The following is a 19,060-nucleotide window of genomic DNA, read 5'->3' as shown; positions in this document are numbered from 1 at the left end:
GGAGGGACAGGCAGAATGATTTTCTTTAATTACAAAGCAAAAAAACAGCTCTTCTGCTTTGTGGAGAATTGGAAAAAGCCAGGGGTCAACATTCCCTTGAATCCCCTATTGGGTAAATCCTCTGCCCAAATAAGTCACACCCTTAAAAGAATCTTCACTCTTTATTGAAGGAGGCAGCAGAATAATTTATGAACATAAGACCATCTCAGCTGAACCTCCATTTACCCAGCACCAGTTTGGATTCTGTGCCAGTGAACCTCCTTCAAGCTCTGTAGCCATCACACAGGTCCCAGTGAGAGGCCAGGTGCGCACCTCCACCTGCAGCAGGAGACTGTACCCTTCAATTCATACAGTGCAGGTAAGTGAATCATACCCTCTGCACTCAGTCTGAGCAATAAATAACTGGGGTGTGTGTGTGTGGGTGGGGGGGGGGGGGCGCTATGGCTCAAGCTGGTTTTGCATCTTATTTGCCCTGTTTGTTGCATCTAGAGCAGATAATGCCAACTGTTTGCATCCATCCCTCTTGTCCCTGGTCCATATTCTACAGCTCCACCCCTTTCTGTCACAACTGGCACTCTGCCCAGGTAAGTACAGCTCATGTGACCACCAGTGGATCTGGGGAGATTCAAACAGAGAGACTCTCAAAGCAGTAGGTCCCACCTGCACCAGAAGAGAACTGTGTGTAACACAACTGGGAGCACTCCTCACTGCTACAGCCAGGTCTGTGTTGATACGGCCCCACAGGACTCTGCGGAAGGTGCACGTGTGGAGGCATGGTTGCATTTGGCTTGGTAAAGTGCACGACACTGCATCAACAGAAGGCTTATTGGTGCAACCTAGTAAAAGAGCAGCTGAGACCTGCATGTCCCGAAAGAACTTTGAGAGCCTTTCAGGGAGCTGGGGAGTCTGTCTTTGGGTTACTATAGATGCTGACATTGCAAACGATATGTCACTTTGCTACTGCCCAATACCCACCTGGGTCCATGTCAGGAAGCACTAAGGAACATGGGGAGGAAAGAGGCCAGCCTCCTCCAGCCAAGATTTAAAAAGGAACCAACAGCAACTGCTAGTGTCTTAAATCAGTTACACTTAAATCTACTGCGCATTCCTACAGCGTAAAGCTAGCGCCGTGCCCAGGGTAGCCATGTTGGTCCCAGGCAGGTCACACCAGGGACTGGGAAAGTGATTGCACACCCAGTAGCTGCCTCTTCTGAAAAGGAACCAACACAGACTGTTCCCCACAGCTCCCTTCTTACACGGTAGGCTGCTGCAAGTTCAGACATGGCACTGGTGCAAGTGAGAGGTGTAGGAAGCTCCTGGATGGCGTTCTTAGAGGATCTGCTCTGTGCTTGAAGCAGAAATGTCCAATAACCTCCAAGCAGCATAGGGGTTGAGTTCATCCTGGTCTCTGCAGAGCGCCCACACATACAGCATCCGCAGAACTTTGTCCTGAAACAAAAATTCACTTGTTAGAACTGAAACTACAAACTGCAGAGAACACAGCATTGCTGTGGGCTACGAGTCATACCCCTTCCCCCTCACAGAGACCATAGCACCGCTATTGGGCTAGGAGTCAACCCCCAGCACCACCACACATGCAGAGAACAACACTGCTGTTATACAAGTCCGACATAGATTTTGTTTTATCTCTTTTAGTTAAGGTTACCAAAATGCTGGATATCATAAGCTCACTTTCTCTTGTGCAGTGTTTCAAAAACTTAACCTTTTGGGCTGAATTGTCCCTGATTAGCTTTTCCCCATAGGGTTGTGATGCTTGAAAATGTGCGCCAGGCAGCCATTTGAGTTATATGGCAACAAGAACACACACCCATTTTCCTGTTCTGACAACCAGTTTAACACAGATAGCCCAGGAGCAGCTGAACTCTGCAGGGAATCTCCTGCAGTTAGTACCTCTGATTACATAAAGCTGAGAGTATTTGAATATGGACTTGTGTGCATACAAACACCTAAGTATGCAATCTCCAACAGCTTTGGGCTGGCTGGTGCCCATTAGAAAGCTTGTTTGCCCTGCTCTTCTGTCATTTTTCGCCTTTTAACTTTTCCCCATGTCTCCCCACCCCCTGCTCTTCCTTCTCTCCTTAGTAACTCACAAAACTGCAGGATATGCAACTGTTACATTTCCATCCAGGTCAAAGCCCTGCACACGTGTAGTACTCACTCGAGTCCTGTTATCCTGGGTCAATACGTATACAGTAGAACCACAGAGTTATGAACATCTCAGGAATGGAGATTGTTTGTAACTCTGAAACACTCAATTCTGAATGTGATGGCGGTTCTTTCAAAAGTTTACAGTCGAACATTGACTTAATATGGCTTTGAAACTTTACTGTGCAGAAGGAAAATGCTGCTTCCCTTTTATTGTGTTAGTAGTTTACATTTAACTCAGTACTATACTGTATTATTATTATTTTATAAGTCTCTGCTGCTGCCTGATTGTGCACTTCCGGCGTAACTCTGGGGTTCTACTGTAGTATTTTCCTGAAGAAGTCTATGCTGTTAAGTGTATAAACATATAAGATGGGTAATAGGGCTGAGTTAATTGCTACTGAAACCTTAATTTGCATTTTCCAGCTATTTGTGATGTTAAAACTCCATTTCATTAAATTCTGTAATGAAAAAGGCAAACTAAGAAAGGAGAAAATTGACACCAAAGTTGTGATCTAGCTGGAAGGGTTTCAGCTCCTGAAAAATAGGGTGTTTTATTGGAAATGTGGCAAACAACTATAGGGATCTAAAAAAAAAAAAAAGGAATCCTTGTGGCACCTTAGAGACTAACATTTATTTGGGCTTAAGCTTTCATGGGCTAGAACCCACTTCATCAGATGTATGAAGTGAAAAATATAGGAGCATGAAAGGATGGGGGTTGCTTTACCAAGTGTGAGATCAGTCTTATACGATAAATCAATTAACAGCAGGATACCAAGGGAGAAAAAAACTTTTGAAGTGGTAAGAGACTGGCACATTACAGACAGTTTGTGACACCAGAACACAGGGAAGATGGCTTTCTTACTGGGGAATGAGATCACAGAACAAAAAAAACCCAACCCGTTACCTGCACTGTGGGAGTTCTGGGTGACTGATTTTGCATTTTTATTACTAGAGCTACATCCTGATCTTGGATGTGCAGTGCATGTTGCTGCATATATTCAAAGAAACTGGGACTACCACACATCTGAACTCCCAGAAGTGCATTTCTAAACTGCAGTTAAGATTAAAATTTGTCCCTTATTCCCATGGGATGCTGTGACAGGCACAGCATCCTGCACCACAATCTCTCAGGATTAATTTTAAAGAGGATTCCTTGAACCTTTCAGAAGTGCTTTGCTGGATGGTTAAAGGCCTTTTTCCCCAAATCAACTGTGCAAAACTCCACAGGCACCTGTCCCCTGCTCTCTTTTTAAAATGGTGTATTTGCTAGAACACCTGGCATCATCATTTCATATGCTCCCAAACCTCCTAGGTATCCCATGAGGGGGAGTGCAAACAGGGCAATACTGCAGCAGGAAGAAGCAGATGATTTCTATTTAGCGAGTTTACAACTTGAGGCTCCTTTTTACCTAGAAGCTTATTTGCTCATGACTCCAAGCGCTGCAGAAGTGCAACAGTAAAACAATCATGGCAGCCAGGTGGCCTGCAGCTGACACTGAATTAAAACTGAAGTTTCGTTTCCTTTACAGCATTTTAATACATCTCCTGGATGTATTGCTGTTCTCAAGGAACCAGACAGAAAACGGGCTTTGATATCCCCCTTTAATAAATCAGCCCATTAATACCCAACTTTTACCAATAGACTAATTCAATATGAGAAATCACTAAACAGAACTCTCTTCTCTCTGTGGTATATGACAGGCTGCAAATCAGTCCAGATGGGCCCCCATCATTAAAATTAGACCTTTTTTCTGAAAACCTACAGTCTGGGCTGAGAAGAATGGCTGAGAAAAGCCAGTATTTATGAAACACGTATATTAATTTTAATGGAAGGCTCCTGGAAACTGCCAGCACCAGGCTCCTTGCAGTGTCACCTATTATACATCATTAAACTACTTAAACATCGTCCAGACACAGCGAGAGCCGGCTGGAGAGCCTGCCACTCGGCCACAAAGACTTCCAGAAAATTTCACAAGCTCTTAAACCCATGTGTCATTAACTCCCAAAATGAGCTTGACAGAACTTATCTGCAGACGGTGCTTAGGTGAATGACGCTTTCTACAGCCTACACGGACAAATGAAACCACTGCAAGAAGTGATTCACACACATATTCCAGGACAGGGCATGGTCAGTCAGGCATCCCCAGAGTAGCTTTCAGAGGTCCCAACACAGGACAGTGCCATGTGCAGTGTCTAGCATGAGGCAAGGAGAACAATTTACCTAATTTGAGCCAGAACCTTAATACAATTACAGTGGATCCAGAACTTAAACTCACAGGGCTTGAGATTATTCCCCACCCCTTTTGCAATTTATTAATTTTAATTTATCCCACTTCAAGTCCATTTTGCTAAATTTCTGCCCAAGTTCCCAGAACCTCTGGGCTCCTCATACTCACACCCACTTCATCAAGGACGGAGAAAGGCAAGAAAGCATGCATCTAAAACATACAAATAAACAAATTAAATATAAAAACAGGAAACAGCCTCATTGGGAAATGAAGGTCCTAATGTGCCCCAATTTGTTGTTCCCCAGTTTCCCCCATCTTTAAATGGGGATAATGATACTGACGTCCTTTGCAAAGCACTTCGAGACCTAATGGTGAGAGCTAGATATTACTTACAGCTGCAGTACAGAGCTACCACCACAGGTAGCTGAGAGCATGTGTGTGGAGCAGCAGTCAGAACAGTTACCACAATACTGCCACTCCCTTTTCATCACTCCCTCCTCCCAGGTACTCACAGCAGCTCCTAGCTTGACATCATTCTCCTACTTAACAAATGGGCTTTCACTGCTCCTTTCAGATGGTCTTACAGGGCCCCAACCAGATGCCATTATTCATAATTACTCTTTCATTATGGTTTTTCTCTCATGAAGAGTCACATGAGACTCTCAGACACTTCCATGCAGTCCAGAAACATCAGAAACAGCTGATCCAAGACAACCTAGGTACACACAAAAGCCAAGTGCATGAAGAACAGACCAAGCGTATGAAATTCTGGTATCTATGGATATGTCTACACTATGAAATTAGGTTGATTTTATAGAAGTTGATTTTTAGGAAGCGATTTTATACAGTCGATTGTGTATGTCCACACTAAGCACATTTAGTCAGCGGAGTGCGTTCTCACTACCGTAGCTAGCATCAACTTACAGAATGGTGCACTGTGGGTAGCTATCCCAGTCTCTGTGCCCACTGGAATTCTGGTTTAAGCTCCCAATGCTTGATGGTGCAAAAACATTGTCGCGGGTGGTTTTGGGTACATGTCGTCAGTCACTCCTCCCCCCGTGAAAGCAAAGGCAGACAATCGTTTCATGCCTTTTTTCCTGGGTTACCCGTGAAGACGCCATACCACCGCAAGCATGGAGCTCGCTCACCTCACCGTCACCACTGCTGTTGTGGGCAAGTCTACTGGAGGGGCTGCTGTGATCCAAGTAGCCAATGCAATCATGGACGTTCTGTTATCAAGGGTAGTGACTCTGGGAAATGTGCAGGCCTTTTAAGATTTTAGGTGCATCATATTCTTGTCCTTTGTCGCTGGTGAAGTTAACACAAGAAACAGCTCCAGGGCTCTTGCTCTTTTGCCTTGGCCGAGGTGCCTTGCCCTAACCAGATCTCCAAGCATTCGACACAGAAGCACCTGCTGCAGCTGACATTGCTACACAACAGCAGCTCCTAGCCTTCGCAGCAGACGGTGCAGTAGGACTGCTAACCGTCCTCATCCACTGCTTCTGCTGCAACTCTGCTCTCCTGCACCCTAGCAACAAGCTTGGGGGATCTGTACTGGTTTCTCCTGGAGGCGGCTGGCAGCAGATGTTGCAGTAGGACAGCTAACCATCGTCATCCACTGCTTCCGCTGCATCTCTGCTCTCCTGCTCCCCAGCGATGAGCTCGGGGGATCTGTTCCGGTCCTTCTGGTTGCTGCTGGCAAGACGGTGCAGTAAGACTGGTAACTGTCCTCGCTGGACATGTAGCTAGGCCGGGAGTTCTGGGAACGTCTTCCCTGCCTGGCTCCTAGCAACCTCCAGGGCATGGTGTAAGGCTCCATCTCTTCCCCTGCAACTCTGTTCTCCTGCTCCCCAGCAACGAGCTCGGGGGATCCGTTCATGAAGCCTGGACAGTAGTAAGGAGCAGTTCAGCTATAGTCTGAGCAAGTGCAGAATGGTGGTAGAATGTGCCTTTGGACGTTTAAAAGGTTGCTGGTGCTGTTGGTCAGACCTCAGCGCAACCAACATTCCCACTGTTATTGTTGCTTGTTGTGTGCTCCATAATATCTGAGAGAGTAAGGGGGAGATGTTTATGGTGGGCTGGGAAGTTGAGGCAAATTGCCTGGGCTCTGATTTTGAGCAGCAAGACACCAGGGTGATTAGAAGAGCACAGCAAGGCGCGCTGCGCATCAGAGAGGCTTTAAAAAAACAGTTTCATGACTAGTCAGGTTTCGGTGTGACAGTTGTGTGTGTTCCTCCTTGATGCAAACCCACCCCCTTTGTTGATTTTAATTCCCTGTAAACCAACCATCCTCCCCCTTTTGAAAAAAAGTAACTATTGTTTTGAAACCATGCATACTTACTTTATTAATTTAAAAAAAAAAGTAACAGACAAGGTAGCCTGGTGGGATGGGGGAGGAGGGAAAGACATGGCCACATTGTCATTCAACAATAAGCAGCCTTCTGTTACTTGGGCCATCCTCTCACGCCCTCCGCGTTCTTGGACATCTGGGTGAGGAGGCTATGGAACTTAGGGAGGAGGGTAGGTGGTTATCCAGTGGATGCAGCGGGGGTCTATGCTCTTGTTGGCTTTTCTGCAGCTCCAATAGATGCTTCATCATGTCCATTTGCTCCCCCATTGCCCTCAGCATTGCATCCTGTCTCCGCTCTTCGTGCTCACTTAATTCTTTCTTGGCCTCTGCCACCAAATGCCTCCATGCATTAAGCTGTGCCCGAGGACTGCATGAGCTCGGAAAACATGTCATTGCGAGTGCATTTTTTTCGCAGATGATAGGGGGAGTGTAGAAACATTCTATGCTCTATGATTCTGGGGGGACTGTATGGTCACCTGTGCTGCTGAGTTCACCACACTGACCAAACAGGAAATGAAATTCAAAAGTTCCCATGGCTTTTCCTGTGTACCTGGCTAGTGCATTGGAGTTCGAAGTGTTGTCCAGAGCAGTCACAATGGAGCACTCTGGGATAGCTCCCGGAAGCCAATACCATTGATTTGTGTCCACACAACCCCAAATTCAACCCAGCAAAGTCGATTTTAGCGCTACTCCCCTCATCAGGGAGGAGTCCAAAAGTCGATTTTAAGAGCCCTTTAGGTCGATGGAATGGGGTTGGTTGTGTGGATGCATTCATTTTTAAATTGACTTAACGTGGCTAAATTCGACCTAACCCCATAGTGTAGACCAGGCCTATGTAAAGCAGACACATTAAGAAGTGTTTAGCTGATTAACTGAGGCATGTTGAGTAAGGCCAACCCTATAACTTGGGGTGGGGGGAGGTTACTGTCTTTACTTCTATCCCTGCTGTTTTTCACAAAAAGTTTTTAATATGCAACTTTTTTGTATTTGCTCAGAAAGGTCCTACATTTCAGCCATGAAGTGATGGGATGTATGTGACGGAAGTGAGATTGATTGTTCAAAACCCACACCAAGATGACAGTCCCCAGCAGGGAGATCCATAAAGGTAGCAGCCCCTGTTCCTCTCTGCACTCAATCCTGGCTAGACAGTAACACCCTTGCTTATTCCCAGTTTGGCTTGAGCCACTGCTGGGACTTTCCACCCACTAAATTCCCTTTGTCTAGCAGCTCTGTCATTAGATTTTAAAGCAATGCAATCAAGCAGCATGCTGAGAGTGATTCTGTGTAATCCTCTGGGTGCCTTGCTGCCCATGGCCCTCATCCCCTCGGGTTTCACAACCTTCTCTAAACCATAATCCCATCCTTTGCTACTCCCCACTGCTGCCCAGGATCCCTGGGCCTTTTAAATGTACCAGCACAACGAACTCAGGCAGTGTCCCTGCCACCCCCACCCCCTGCATCTGACAAGAACAGAGCTCTGAGTGGCTGAGCCAAGCCAGGCACAGGAAGGGAGCAAGTGTACAGAGGGGCAGCGACCCCCTGTGCTAGATGCATCTGGATACTCTGCCCTTTCGTTATTTGATTACATGACTTCACCTGGGATTGAAGTGCAACTTATTGGACTCAATCACCATTTCCCACTATAAAGACACAAATCCCATTAGCTCTACACCAGCTGATTACACCTTCCTCATTCTGAGCACTTTTTAAGAGGGCTGCTAAGGGTCTGACCATCAGATCTCTTGTTTTTCCAAGTACTTCCCGCCAGTTTTTTCTGTTGGTGGAATTTTTTTAAAATCAATTGCTCCATTTTCTAGATCTCTGTTAATATCAGTGAAAGCATCTGAGTTCTGGGACATACGAGACGTTTGGACATGCTTACAGGGCAAAGTTTTCATGTGTGCTTTGAGGGCAGGACCTTGTTACTTCACACTGGTGATATGGAGACCCATTGTGAAGTACTGAACTTCATCTATTAGTAAGTGATCATCCTAAAGAAAGCCCGGTTCTCCATCAAAAAATGTACTTGTTCGTTTATTGGACAAGCTTAGTTTTAATTAGTGATGTTCTAGCAAACATACTGAAGTAATGAGACCTCCTGCTACAGCACTATTTCATCTCTGCTCAGAAGCAGAGAGGGCATGTGTTTGTGGGGGTGAATTATGGAGAGTATGGATTAGTTAAATAAACATTAGCCAGGTTCCATGGCAGATGTGTGTGTTACAGTGATGACTGGATTAAAATTGAATGCACACAATCTCACTAGAACTGACTGCAAAGCACTTCATTTTTCACACACAGTACAGGGTATTGGTGATAAATAAAGGGTGGGGGTGCTAATCCCCTTTTATGGACTCAGCCAGCCAGTTAACTATGAAATCCCCCTTAGCAGCTGTTCTCTACATGCTTTACCTGTAAAAGGCTAAAAAGTATCACTGCTATGCATAGGTAAAAGGAAGTGAGTGGACACCTGGTCAAAAGAACCAATTGGAAGGCTAGAATTTTTTGAAATTGAAACAAGACTTCCCTTTCGTCTGTGTGTGGTTATTCTCAGACAGAAGCAGAGACAGGACAGAAGCTATGCTGCAAAAAGCTTGGGGTCAGGCATGAAAAATCATCAGTATCATACCTAGAAACTACTCATTTGAAATCCCAGCTATGTAAGCAGATCAGGAAATGTCTGGGAAGACACGATCAGGTTTATCTCCTTTTATTTCTTTATGGCTTGCGGATGACTCTATGCTAACCCCAGGTGCTTTTGTTTGCTTGTAACCTTTAAGCTGGACCTCAAGATCTATTCCTGATGCATAATCCTTTTATTTGCTCTTTTTAAATCTAGCAATAGCCTGAGTTTCCAGATGTATTTCCTTTCTTTTTGCTTTAATAAAATTTACCTTTTTTAAGAACAGGATTGGATTTTTGTCCTAAGAGGTTTGTGCACACGTTGTTTAATTAGCTGATAGCAACAGTTGATTTCCTTTGTTCTTTCTCAGCTCTTCTCCGGCTGGGAGTGAGGGGTGAAAGGGCTTGAGGGTACCCCACAGGAAGGAACTCCCAAGTGCGCCTTCCTGGGTTCTCAAAGGGGTTTCACACTTGGGTGGTGGCAGCATCTACCCATCCAAGGTCAGAGAAAAGCTGTAACCTTGGGAGTTTAATACAAGCCTGGAGTGGCCAGTATTTATTGCTAGAATCCTTGAGGGCCCCCACCTCTGCACTCAAAGTGCCAGAGTGGGGAATCAGCCTTGACTGCATCACTTACCGGATCTCCTTCTACCACCTCTCCTTTCTGATTTTTAATCACCATAACAAGTTGAGCCTGGAAAGTGATAATTAATACAGGTCCCTGCTCCATCATCTTCCCCATAGCAAGCTGTAATGAGAAAAATTTTCTATTAGAAAGTGGAGATGTCTTTCTGCATGTTAACATCAGAAGAAGCTGTCCCAGTTGCACTTGAGCCTAAGAGTATGTCTTCACTAGAAAGGTAGTTCGAGCTATATTAGGTCAACTTATAGCTACCACATTAATTCTGCCAGTGAGGTACATCCACATGACCTTCCTTGAGTCACGAGTGGTGCATGTCCTTACCAAGAACGCTTCCACTGACCTAAGAGGGGCAGTGTGAGGAGCAGAGAGCCTGGTCTCAGCTCCACTGGCAGCTCCCTGTCACGAGTCCAGCTGCCCCACAGGCTCCTGGGCCCAGTGCTCCAGGGGAGTGGGGGGTAGCTAGGCTCTAGCTGCCCAGCTTTCTTGTCAATTTCACAGCAGGTGACAAGACAACAGCCGATGTCAGTAACCGACATAAGCCTTACGCCTCTTGTGGAGGTGGAGTTATTATGTCGGTGTAGTAGGGCACTTACATTGGTGGGAGGGAGACTGTAGCGTAGACCAGCGCTAAGTTTCTAGCACAGCAATAAGTCATATTGCCACCTCCCCAGCAGCTCAGCCGGGAGTGAGGCAGGGAACCAGATTACTCAGTGACAAACATTCAGCTCCAAGCACTTTCATCCCACGTGTCTAAAGCCAGACTTTACGGTCATGTGCCAGTTCAGGAATTCAATTGGACTGCCATTTTCTGCTAATGCAGATGGTGATGTATATATACCTTTTCTGTCTTAACATAAGCCGCAGTTTGTGCACTGAATTTCATTATAGCTGTGTATGTAACATCTACATTTGAATCACAATTCTGTACTAGTATGGCTTTTTGCATTTAATTTTTAGTAAAAAAGAAAACTGTCTCCAGTCAGTTTGTTATGTTACATGCTTCTAAGTCAACATTTTGAAATGTGCGTTCCTAAAGTTGCACATCTAAATCCATATTAAGGCACTTAAACAAGAGGTCTTCATCTGATAGGTGCTAAGCACCAAAAAATCCCACTGAAGTCAAAGGAAGCTGTGGGTGCTCAGCATCTTTGAAAATTAGAATGTTTGTCTAGGTACCTCAAATATGTATTTAAATGTCTATGTTTGAAAGTGCTGGTCTTAAGTTTCACTCTTCTCACATGTACATGGGAATTACATATTCAAATACAAATGGAACATTACTTCACTGTATATGTATAAAACACTATCTGGAGAATCATTTTGCACACACAACAGTTCAGTTTTGGAAGTGACATGCTGCAGTTTGCTATTTTCATTCTAAATGTTCTTTTCCAACCACAGCAAAGATGCCATTCTGATTTAAAACACTGTCTGTACATGCCAACATAAGTGTTTTCTGAGTGTAAAAAAGTATCAGAAGAATGTCTGACAATACCTTTTGGCTCAAAGGTCACAGGAGAACGTTATTAAATATCCCCTTGCCCATTCACCTTTGGGCAAAGAACAAACAAAGGCAACCCCAGGGTAGTATTTCAAGGAAGTTGTAAATGGCTGAAAACAGACACAAAGTGCCTCTTCAGTCAGAACTCCAGTCCTGCTACCGTGACATTGTTCTATTTAGCAACGGAAGGGGGAGGAAAATAAATCTAAACTTCCCACCCAGGAGTTATTATTCAGCACACCATGAAGTCATGTCTCTTGGACACAGACTTAATACTGGATGTTCCTAAATTAAGTGAGATGTTTAGAATAAAGCGATATGTTTATTACTTCAATAAAGTTCATTTGATTAGAATGCATTGTTTATTGCTGGAGATAATCAAGGGAATTGCAGCTGTAATGGGCAGATTCCTGCTTGGTTGGCACTCATATCTAATTCCTCATGTTACAGAAAGGGCAGGAAAGGTTTCCTATTATTTCAGAGGAGTTGGTATAATGGAAGGGGACAGTCTGGTATCCCAGGAGGCCCTCAGATTACTATGGCAATATGGGCCTTGGAAGGAGAGGGAGGGGAACAGTTCTTTTATAAGAATTGCATTGCTCATCAATGATGGTGCCCCACCGACCAATGCGATTATGGGAATGATGATGATGATGATGATGATGATTGGTTCACAGAAAATATGCTCATCTGAAGTCAAGTTAGAGGAACCCAAACAGTCTTTCAAAGCACAATTTGCCATGTAGTACTATGGCATCTGTTTCCCGCTGCCAGGTACAACCAATGGCATTATGAGTACTAGAAAAACGAACACCATGAGCTCCATTTCTTCCTGTTTTGAAAAGAAATGTGGGACACTGGCAGTTCGTGTAACACAGGCATTATGAGGGTTAATAGTTTCCCACATGCAGCTCTGCCAATGAACTTCAACTGCCCGCTGCTATTCCAGTCCCAGAATCCCACAGCTCAAAACCCAAGAGCCTCAAGCCTTAGCTCCCGGTGCTGCTCCCATCATAGTCCTCTCACAAGGTTATTGGCTATCACAAGCTGTGCGGCAGTTTAGTGGTTCAGGAAACAGGAGAAAACTACCCAGTTCCTTCCACCAGTTGGCCTCTGTTGCTAGGGAAACTTGCCTAAGAGTCTTGGATACATCTGTGGTATTTCTAACTTCACATCTCAAACTGAACTGAAAAGAACTGAGGTTATTACCAGTCCTGTATATTGGCTGAGGCTTGGTCTACACTTAAAAGTTAGATCAACCTCACTATGTTGCTGAGAGCTGTGAAAAACTGTGCACCCTAAGCAACATGGGTAGTTTGCCCTTGCCTCTAGTGTAGACAGTCTTTCAAAATGGCTTTTCAAATATTGGTCTTTTCAAATGGCTTTGCCCTGTCCAATATACTGCACGTTCAGTTACCTGTTACTAGGTCTCTGTAGCTTAAGTTGTCTTGTACCTCTCAGGTTGTCTACACTACAAGTATTAGAGCAGCACAGCCACACGACTAGAGAACTTGTAGCGTAGACACTTCCTACATCAACAGAAGGGGTTTTCCTATTCATGTACACAATCCACCTGAGAAGCAGTAGCTAGGTCAACAGAAGAATTTCACCCAGACACTTCAGTACTGAGCCAACTTGTGTCTGACCAACGTTTAACTTCCAGAAAGGCATTCTGATTTGAAGATCTCAGGGGATGGAGAATCCAACACTTCTTTGGTAGTTTGTTCCAATGGTTAATCACCCTCAGTGTTAAACATTTGTATCCAATTTCTAATGTGAATTTGTCTGGTTTCAGCTCCCAGACACAGGACCAGCGCTAGGGGTTTTAGCACCCTAGGCGCACGTCAATTTCGCCGCCCTGCATGCTGGTCTCGCGTCTCCAGTGGAGCTGCCGCAGTCGTGGCTGCGGACAGTCGGCTGCTCCCATGGCTCTGGTGGAGCTGCCGCAGTCATGCCTGCGGGAGGTCCACCGGAGCCGCGCGAGCAGCCGATCGTCCGAAGGCATGACTGCGGCAGCTCCACCGGAGCTGCCTGCCGCCCCCTCTGGCAAAACACCGCCCATCAATACTCCTGGTGCCATAGGCGATTGCCTAGGCCGCCTAAATGGAAATGCCGGCCCTGCCCAGACATTGGTTCATGTTCTGCTTTTCTCTGTTACATTAAAGAGCCCTTCAGTAGCCAGTATTTCTTCCCCTTGCAAGTACTTACACTCTGTAATCAAGTCACTTCTCAGTCTTCCTTTTGGTACGCTAAACAAATTGAGGTCTAAGTTTCTCCCCCAGTAAGGTATGTTCGCCAGTCCTCAAATCATTTGTGGTTTTCTCCTGTACCCTCTCCAATTTTTAACATCCTTTTAAAAATATGGACACTAAAACTGGATGCAATATTCCAGCATTGGTCTCATAATGACATACATAGATGAGAAATGGTTATGACTGTAACTGTGGTCCTTCGAGATGTGATGCGGGCATGTATTCCACTTGAGTGTGTGCACATCCAGTGTGCAGGAGCTGGAAAATTTTGCCTAGCAGTACCTGTAGGGCGGTGGCGCTTGCGCCTCATGGCTGTAGCCCCCCTCCTGTCTATATGAGGCAGCACCACCCCAACGTCCCTCAGTTCCTTCGCACCCAATGTCAGGAGTACAGACTCCAATGCAGAGTGGACAGAGGGTGGGCTATGGAACAGACGTCTGCATCACATCTCGAAGAACCAGTTACAGTAAGTAACCATTTCTTCCTCTTCGAGGAGATGCAGCTGACTCACAAGCAGTACCTGCAGGAAGCAGGACCCACAGTCTACTTCAGTGGTCGTCAAACTTTTTGTATCAGTGACCCATTTCACACAATAAGCTTCCAAGTGTGAGCCCCCCTTATGCATTAAAAATGGGGGGAGGGTAATTTAATGGCGGCAGGGGGCTGTCAGCCCCACAGAGGCGATAGCTCATGACCACCATGTAACTGCTTTGCGACCTCGACGGGTCATGACTCCCAGTTTGAGAACCCCATGTCTAACTTAACCAAGGACTGCAGGACTGCTCCTCCACAGTTCGCATCTGCTCTGGATGCCATGGTAATTGCATAATGGTTGGTAAACATATGTGCAGATGACCAAGTGGCAGCCCTGCAAATATCAGTACTGAAGGGTCACTTAAAATACCTTTGAGGGAGCATAGCTTGTGCTATTTCATATGTAGTCTTGATAGAGGAAGTTATCCACCAGGAGATCATCTGTGAAGAGACTGCTTGTCCCTTCATCCGGTCTGCAAATGACATGAACAGACGAGGCTAATCACAAAAGGGTTTAGTCCTGTCCAGGTAAAAGACAGACAGCACCTGACATCCAGCAAATGGAGATGCTGCTCCTCCAGGGCTGAATGCAGCTTAGGATAGATGCAGGTTGATTCACTGCCTGGTTCAGATGAAACTGTAACATCACTTTAGATAAAAACTTCAGGAGCGGCCACAAGGTCACCTTGTCTTTAGAGAGCTGCATATAAGAAGGCTCTGCCATCTAAACCAGCAACTCTCTCACATTCCTTGCAGATGTTAGGGCCACCGGGAATGCAGTTTTTGACACAGAAGAGGAAAAGATAATGATGCAAAAGACTCAAACCATCAGAGCCATTACGACTGTACTGATGTCCAACAAAGAAACTTGTTCTTCACTAGCAGGTGGCGATGAAGGATTCCGTTCAAGAACCTTACTGTCATGGCATCTGAAAATATCAGTCTCCCTTGAATGTGCAGATGAAATGCCAAAATTGCAGCCAGATGGCCTTTCAATGAACTGAGTGAAGAACTGAAGTCTGAAGATGCAACAAGTACTCCAAGATGTCCTGCATCCCTGTCAACCTTGGATGAACCGTTAGCAGACGACCACACCAAAAACGTTTCCATTTGGCCGAACAGGCCAATCTAGTAGAGTGTTTCCTACTATTAAGCAACACCTGTTGAACAGCCTCAGAGTATTTTTCCTCCTCATTTAACTATAGAGCAGCCATGCAGCGAGATGTAGAGAGATGAGTGCAGGATACAAGATCTGACTGTGGTGCTGGGTCAGCAGGTGAGGATGAAGTGGGAGAGACATGGGATGCTGTCGATAATCGATAATGACAGGGCAGAAAACCAACGCTGCCTGGGTCATGCTGGCGCAATGAGGATGACCTTGGCATGGTCCAACTTGAGTTTGATTACCTGCGGGATGACTGGAATCAGAGGGAAAGCATACATGATTGCTGATTCCCAACTCAGGTGAAGGGCATTAGCCAGAGAGCCCGGACTAAGGCCCCATTGAAAGCAAAAAAGAGACATTTCTTCTTGTCTCTTGTAGCAAACAGATTTATCATAGGAATGCCCCAAATTGTAAAGATGGACTGAAGGACACTGGACTTCAGAGACCACTTCTGACTCAGGAAGAAATTGCTATTGAGGTGATCTGTGAATTGATTCTAGGCTGCAGGTAAGTGATCAGCCACAGTAGTAATGTTCTCTCTGATGCAAAACTGCCAAGTCTGATTGCTACCCGACACAGCACATTCAAGTGTGTTCCTCCTTGTCTGTTCATGTAATATGTCACAGTGGAATTGTCCATAATAATGTGATCCATTGAGCCCCCGATTTGGTATCGAAAGGTGACATGCCTTGTAAATGGCTCAGAGCTCCAGAAAGTTGATATGAAATGTAGCTTCCTGTTCTGACCATAGACCCTGGACTCTCAGTGACCACAAATGCACTCCCCAGCCAAGTGAGGAGGAGTCGGTGACAATGGTCCTGGTGAGCGATGACCGAGCAAAGGGAATGCCCTGGCATACAGTGATGGTCCTCCTGATTCCCTGGTTGTGACTGCCGGGAATGACAGAGCCCAGCAGGGCAGGTATAAGTCTTCATCCAAGGACAGGGAGTCCAAGAGGGTGGACTTAATGGATTGGAAAATCTATACTTCCTCTTCCCTGCAAATGTATATTGTGAAAGAGCAATCATTGCTGTCCAAGTACAATGTTATTAATGTGCCTAAGGCTGTTGGATCACATGGCTGCTTGCATGCAGGTGGCCTAATTTGCCAGGTAAATTAGGCCACCTACATGCAAGCAGCCATGTGATCCAACAGCCTTAGGCACATTCAAGCTGCAGGCTCAGAGTGCAGCTCCACACGAGGACAAACTGCCTGAAAATAGTCTGAAGGCAGAAGTGCTCTCAAACTCTGGCCAACGTATCTGCCATGTCCTCAGCCAATTGCAAGGATGTCTTGGCGACCAAACAGGCCTCAACTATCAACGCTCAAAATTCCTCCCTGGAGGTTTCATGTAACAGGTCTACAAATTTAGACATAGCTATCAAATTAATAACATTGTACTTGGACAGCAATGACTGCTAGTTCACAATATACATTTGCAGGGAAGAGGAAGTATATATTTTCCAATCCACTAAGTCCACCCTCTTGGACTCCCTGTCCTTGGATGAAGACTTACACCTGCCCTGCTGGGCTCTATCATTCCCGGCAGTCACAACCAAGGAATCAGGGAGTGGGAGAGAATAGAAGCCTTCAAAACCCTGCACACGTACAAAATAGTGGTTCTCCAAACACTTTGCACCAGGCAGCATTGAAGCCAGAGTACTCCAAAGAACCTTTGCAGGCTCTAGGAGCACATCATTAATACAGAGGCCTACCCTTCCTGGAGTAGATGGCTAAAGGATATCCAGTAGTTTGAGAGTATTCTTGTGCAGGAACTCTGACTGTACCAGGGAGCAGTCTGAAGGACCTGCTCCATCCTGTGTGCCAGCAATAGCACAGCGTCAGTCCATACTACTTTTAGACGAAGAGCAAGAATCTCCATGAGACCTGGAGAGGTCCCGATTGGCCTTATGAGACCTCTTCCACCAACGCACTTGAGGAGTCAAACAGCTTCTTCACCTCTTTGGAGAGATGCCAGCCCTGGAATGCAGACAGCATCAGTCACTGAGCAAGAGGGCAACCTCCAATCTGATGCAGGACGTGGAGCTGAACCTGGCCTCACGGCTGCTCAACACCGAAGGCCTCTAGCCACCTGAGTCCTTTTAGTGAACAATTTACAAAATTGAACACTGTTCCTTGGTGCGACCCTCACCCAAATAGAACAAGCACATTGTTTGGGGGGATCACTAATGAGGATCGCCTCCTTTCTCCCTCTTTCCCCGAAGATGGTCAATATCTGAACCCTGGGGTAAGGGTATCACACGGGGCAACTAAGTAGGGTACTAACTATACAACTACATACAGAGAAAACTCTCAGTAACAGAAAAGGAATTGAGGAATTGTGTAGTGAAAACCACAGAGCTCTGATTCCAGCCACTGGTGGTGAGAAGGAAGTGAAGGGTGTTTTATTTTAGTATGGTATACTAGTATTTTTTAATCAGAATACTGTGCGTACAAATCCTTTTAAAAGTACGTATATTACATCTACACAGCTATCAAACAAACTTGTGAAACCTGATTTCATTCTCTGATGAGATTATAAGACCTATTTTCCATAAAACCATGTTGACTAGTACAAATTATATTGCTATCCTGTAATTCTTGATTCACTGAATCCCATATCAGCTTCTCTATTTTGTCTGGGATTGATGTTAGGCTAACCAGCCTACAGTTACTTGAGTCATCCTGCTTGTCCTTTTGAATACTGCCACAACATTAGCACTCTTCCAGTCTTCTGGAAGTTCCCCAGTATCCCAAGATTTAATAAAAATTAACGTCAGCCGGCCACAGATCTCCTCAGTCAGCTCTTTTAGGAATCTTGGAGGCTGATTATCTGGGCCTGTTAATTTAAAATGTTTATTCCTCACCTTGTAGACATTGTCTAACATCCTCCTCAGTTACTAATTGACTAGAAAGTACTTCATCATCCTCAGATTATATGAGTGCATCATGCTTCTTTCCAAATATAGAACAGAAATATTTACTGAATACTGTTGCAATTTCTGTATCATTAACAACTTATGTTCTCCATCTAATGAAAACATCTGCTTTAGTTTGGAAGGAGAGGTCAATCCATAAATATATTTAACCACTGATTCCATATCTGATACTGCATGTAGTAAGAAAACAGAAAACAACCATAAACCTCCATCCCCAACAAAAGTCTCTGGGAATTACAGTAATTTCTCTCAGGCAGGTTTTCCTGTATTGCATGAACCTGATCCACTAAAACATTCACCAAGAATGATCATTCACAATGAGCCATCTGCACACACGCACGGGGTCAGTGATATCTGCCTGTATCTTTTGTCCTTCTAAATTGCCTGGGTATAGAGTTACACCAAGGTGCCTTTGCAGGAATGGCACTGGGACTCCTGCAGTCTGTAACCAGGATTTTATCACAACTCTCTCTCACTGGGCCAGTGGCTAAGCAGAAAATTACAAGCGTCAGAACAGAGCTCCCTCTGGGATGTTTCACACAATGGAACTGCTAACAGAGCAGGATACTGCTGCTAAGAAGCAAACTCAGTGATCCTCTCCCACAGCCTCTGTCAGTTGCTGTATTTCTCCCTGGTTCTGCATCTTGATGTTAGCAA

General features: G+C 45.2%; 1 protein-coding gene across 4 annotated transcripts in view; it reads right to left on the bottom strand.

The window, feature by feature from the left end:
- The window catches only part of TIMM44 (translocase of inner mitochondrial membrane 44), a 66,660-nt gene that overhangs the window by 5,626 nt on the left and 41,974 nt on the right, over positions 1–19,060 (bottom strand). For 3 of the 4 annotated variants that reach the window (XM_030540378.1, XM_030540379.1, XM_030540380.1), the window contains 2 exons: positions 10,007–10,117; positions 143–1,449 (listed from right to left, as the gene is read on the bottom strand). In XM_030540378.1, the coding sequence (XP_030396238.1) occupies positions 1,330–1,449; positions 10,007–10,117 (231 nt within the window). In that variant the 3' untranslated portion in view covers positions 143–1,329. Of the gene's footprint in view, positions 1–142; positions 1,450–10,006; positions 10,118–19,060 lie in introns of those variants that run through there. The other variant, XR_003997481.1, reaches the window with a different exon arrangement.

The sequence above is a fragment of the Gopherus evgoodei genome, chromosome 22 (genome assembly GCF_007399415.2).
Source record: "Gopherus evgoodei ecotype Sinaloan lineage chromosome 22, rGopEvg1_v1.p, whole genome shotgun sequence".
Taxonomy (NCBI): Eukaryota; Metazoa; Chordata; order Testudines; family Testudinidae; genus Gopherus; species Gopherus evgoodei.
Note: the sequence above shows the minus strand (reverse complement) of the source record. Positions and strands in the feature narration are given on the sequence as shown.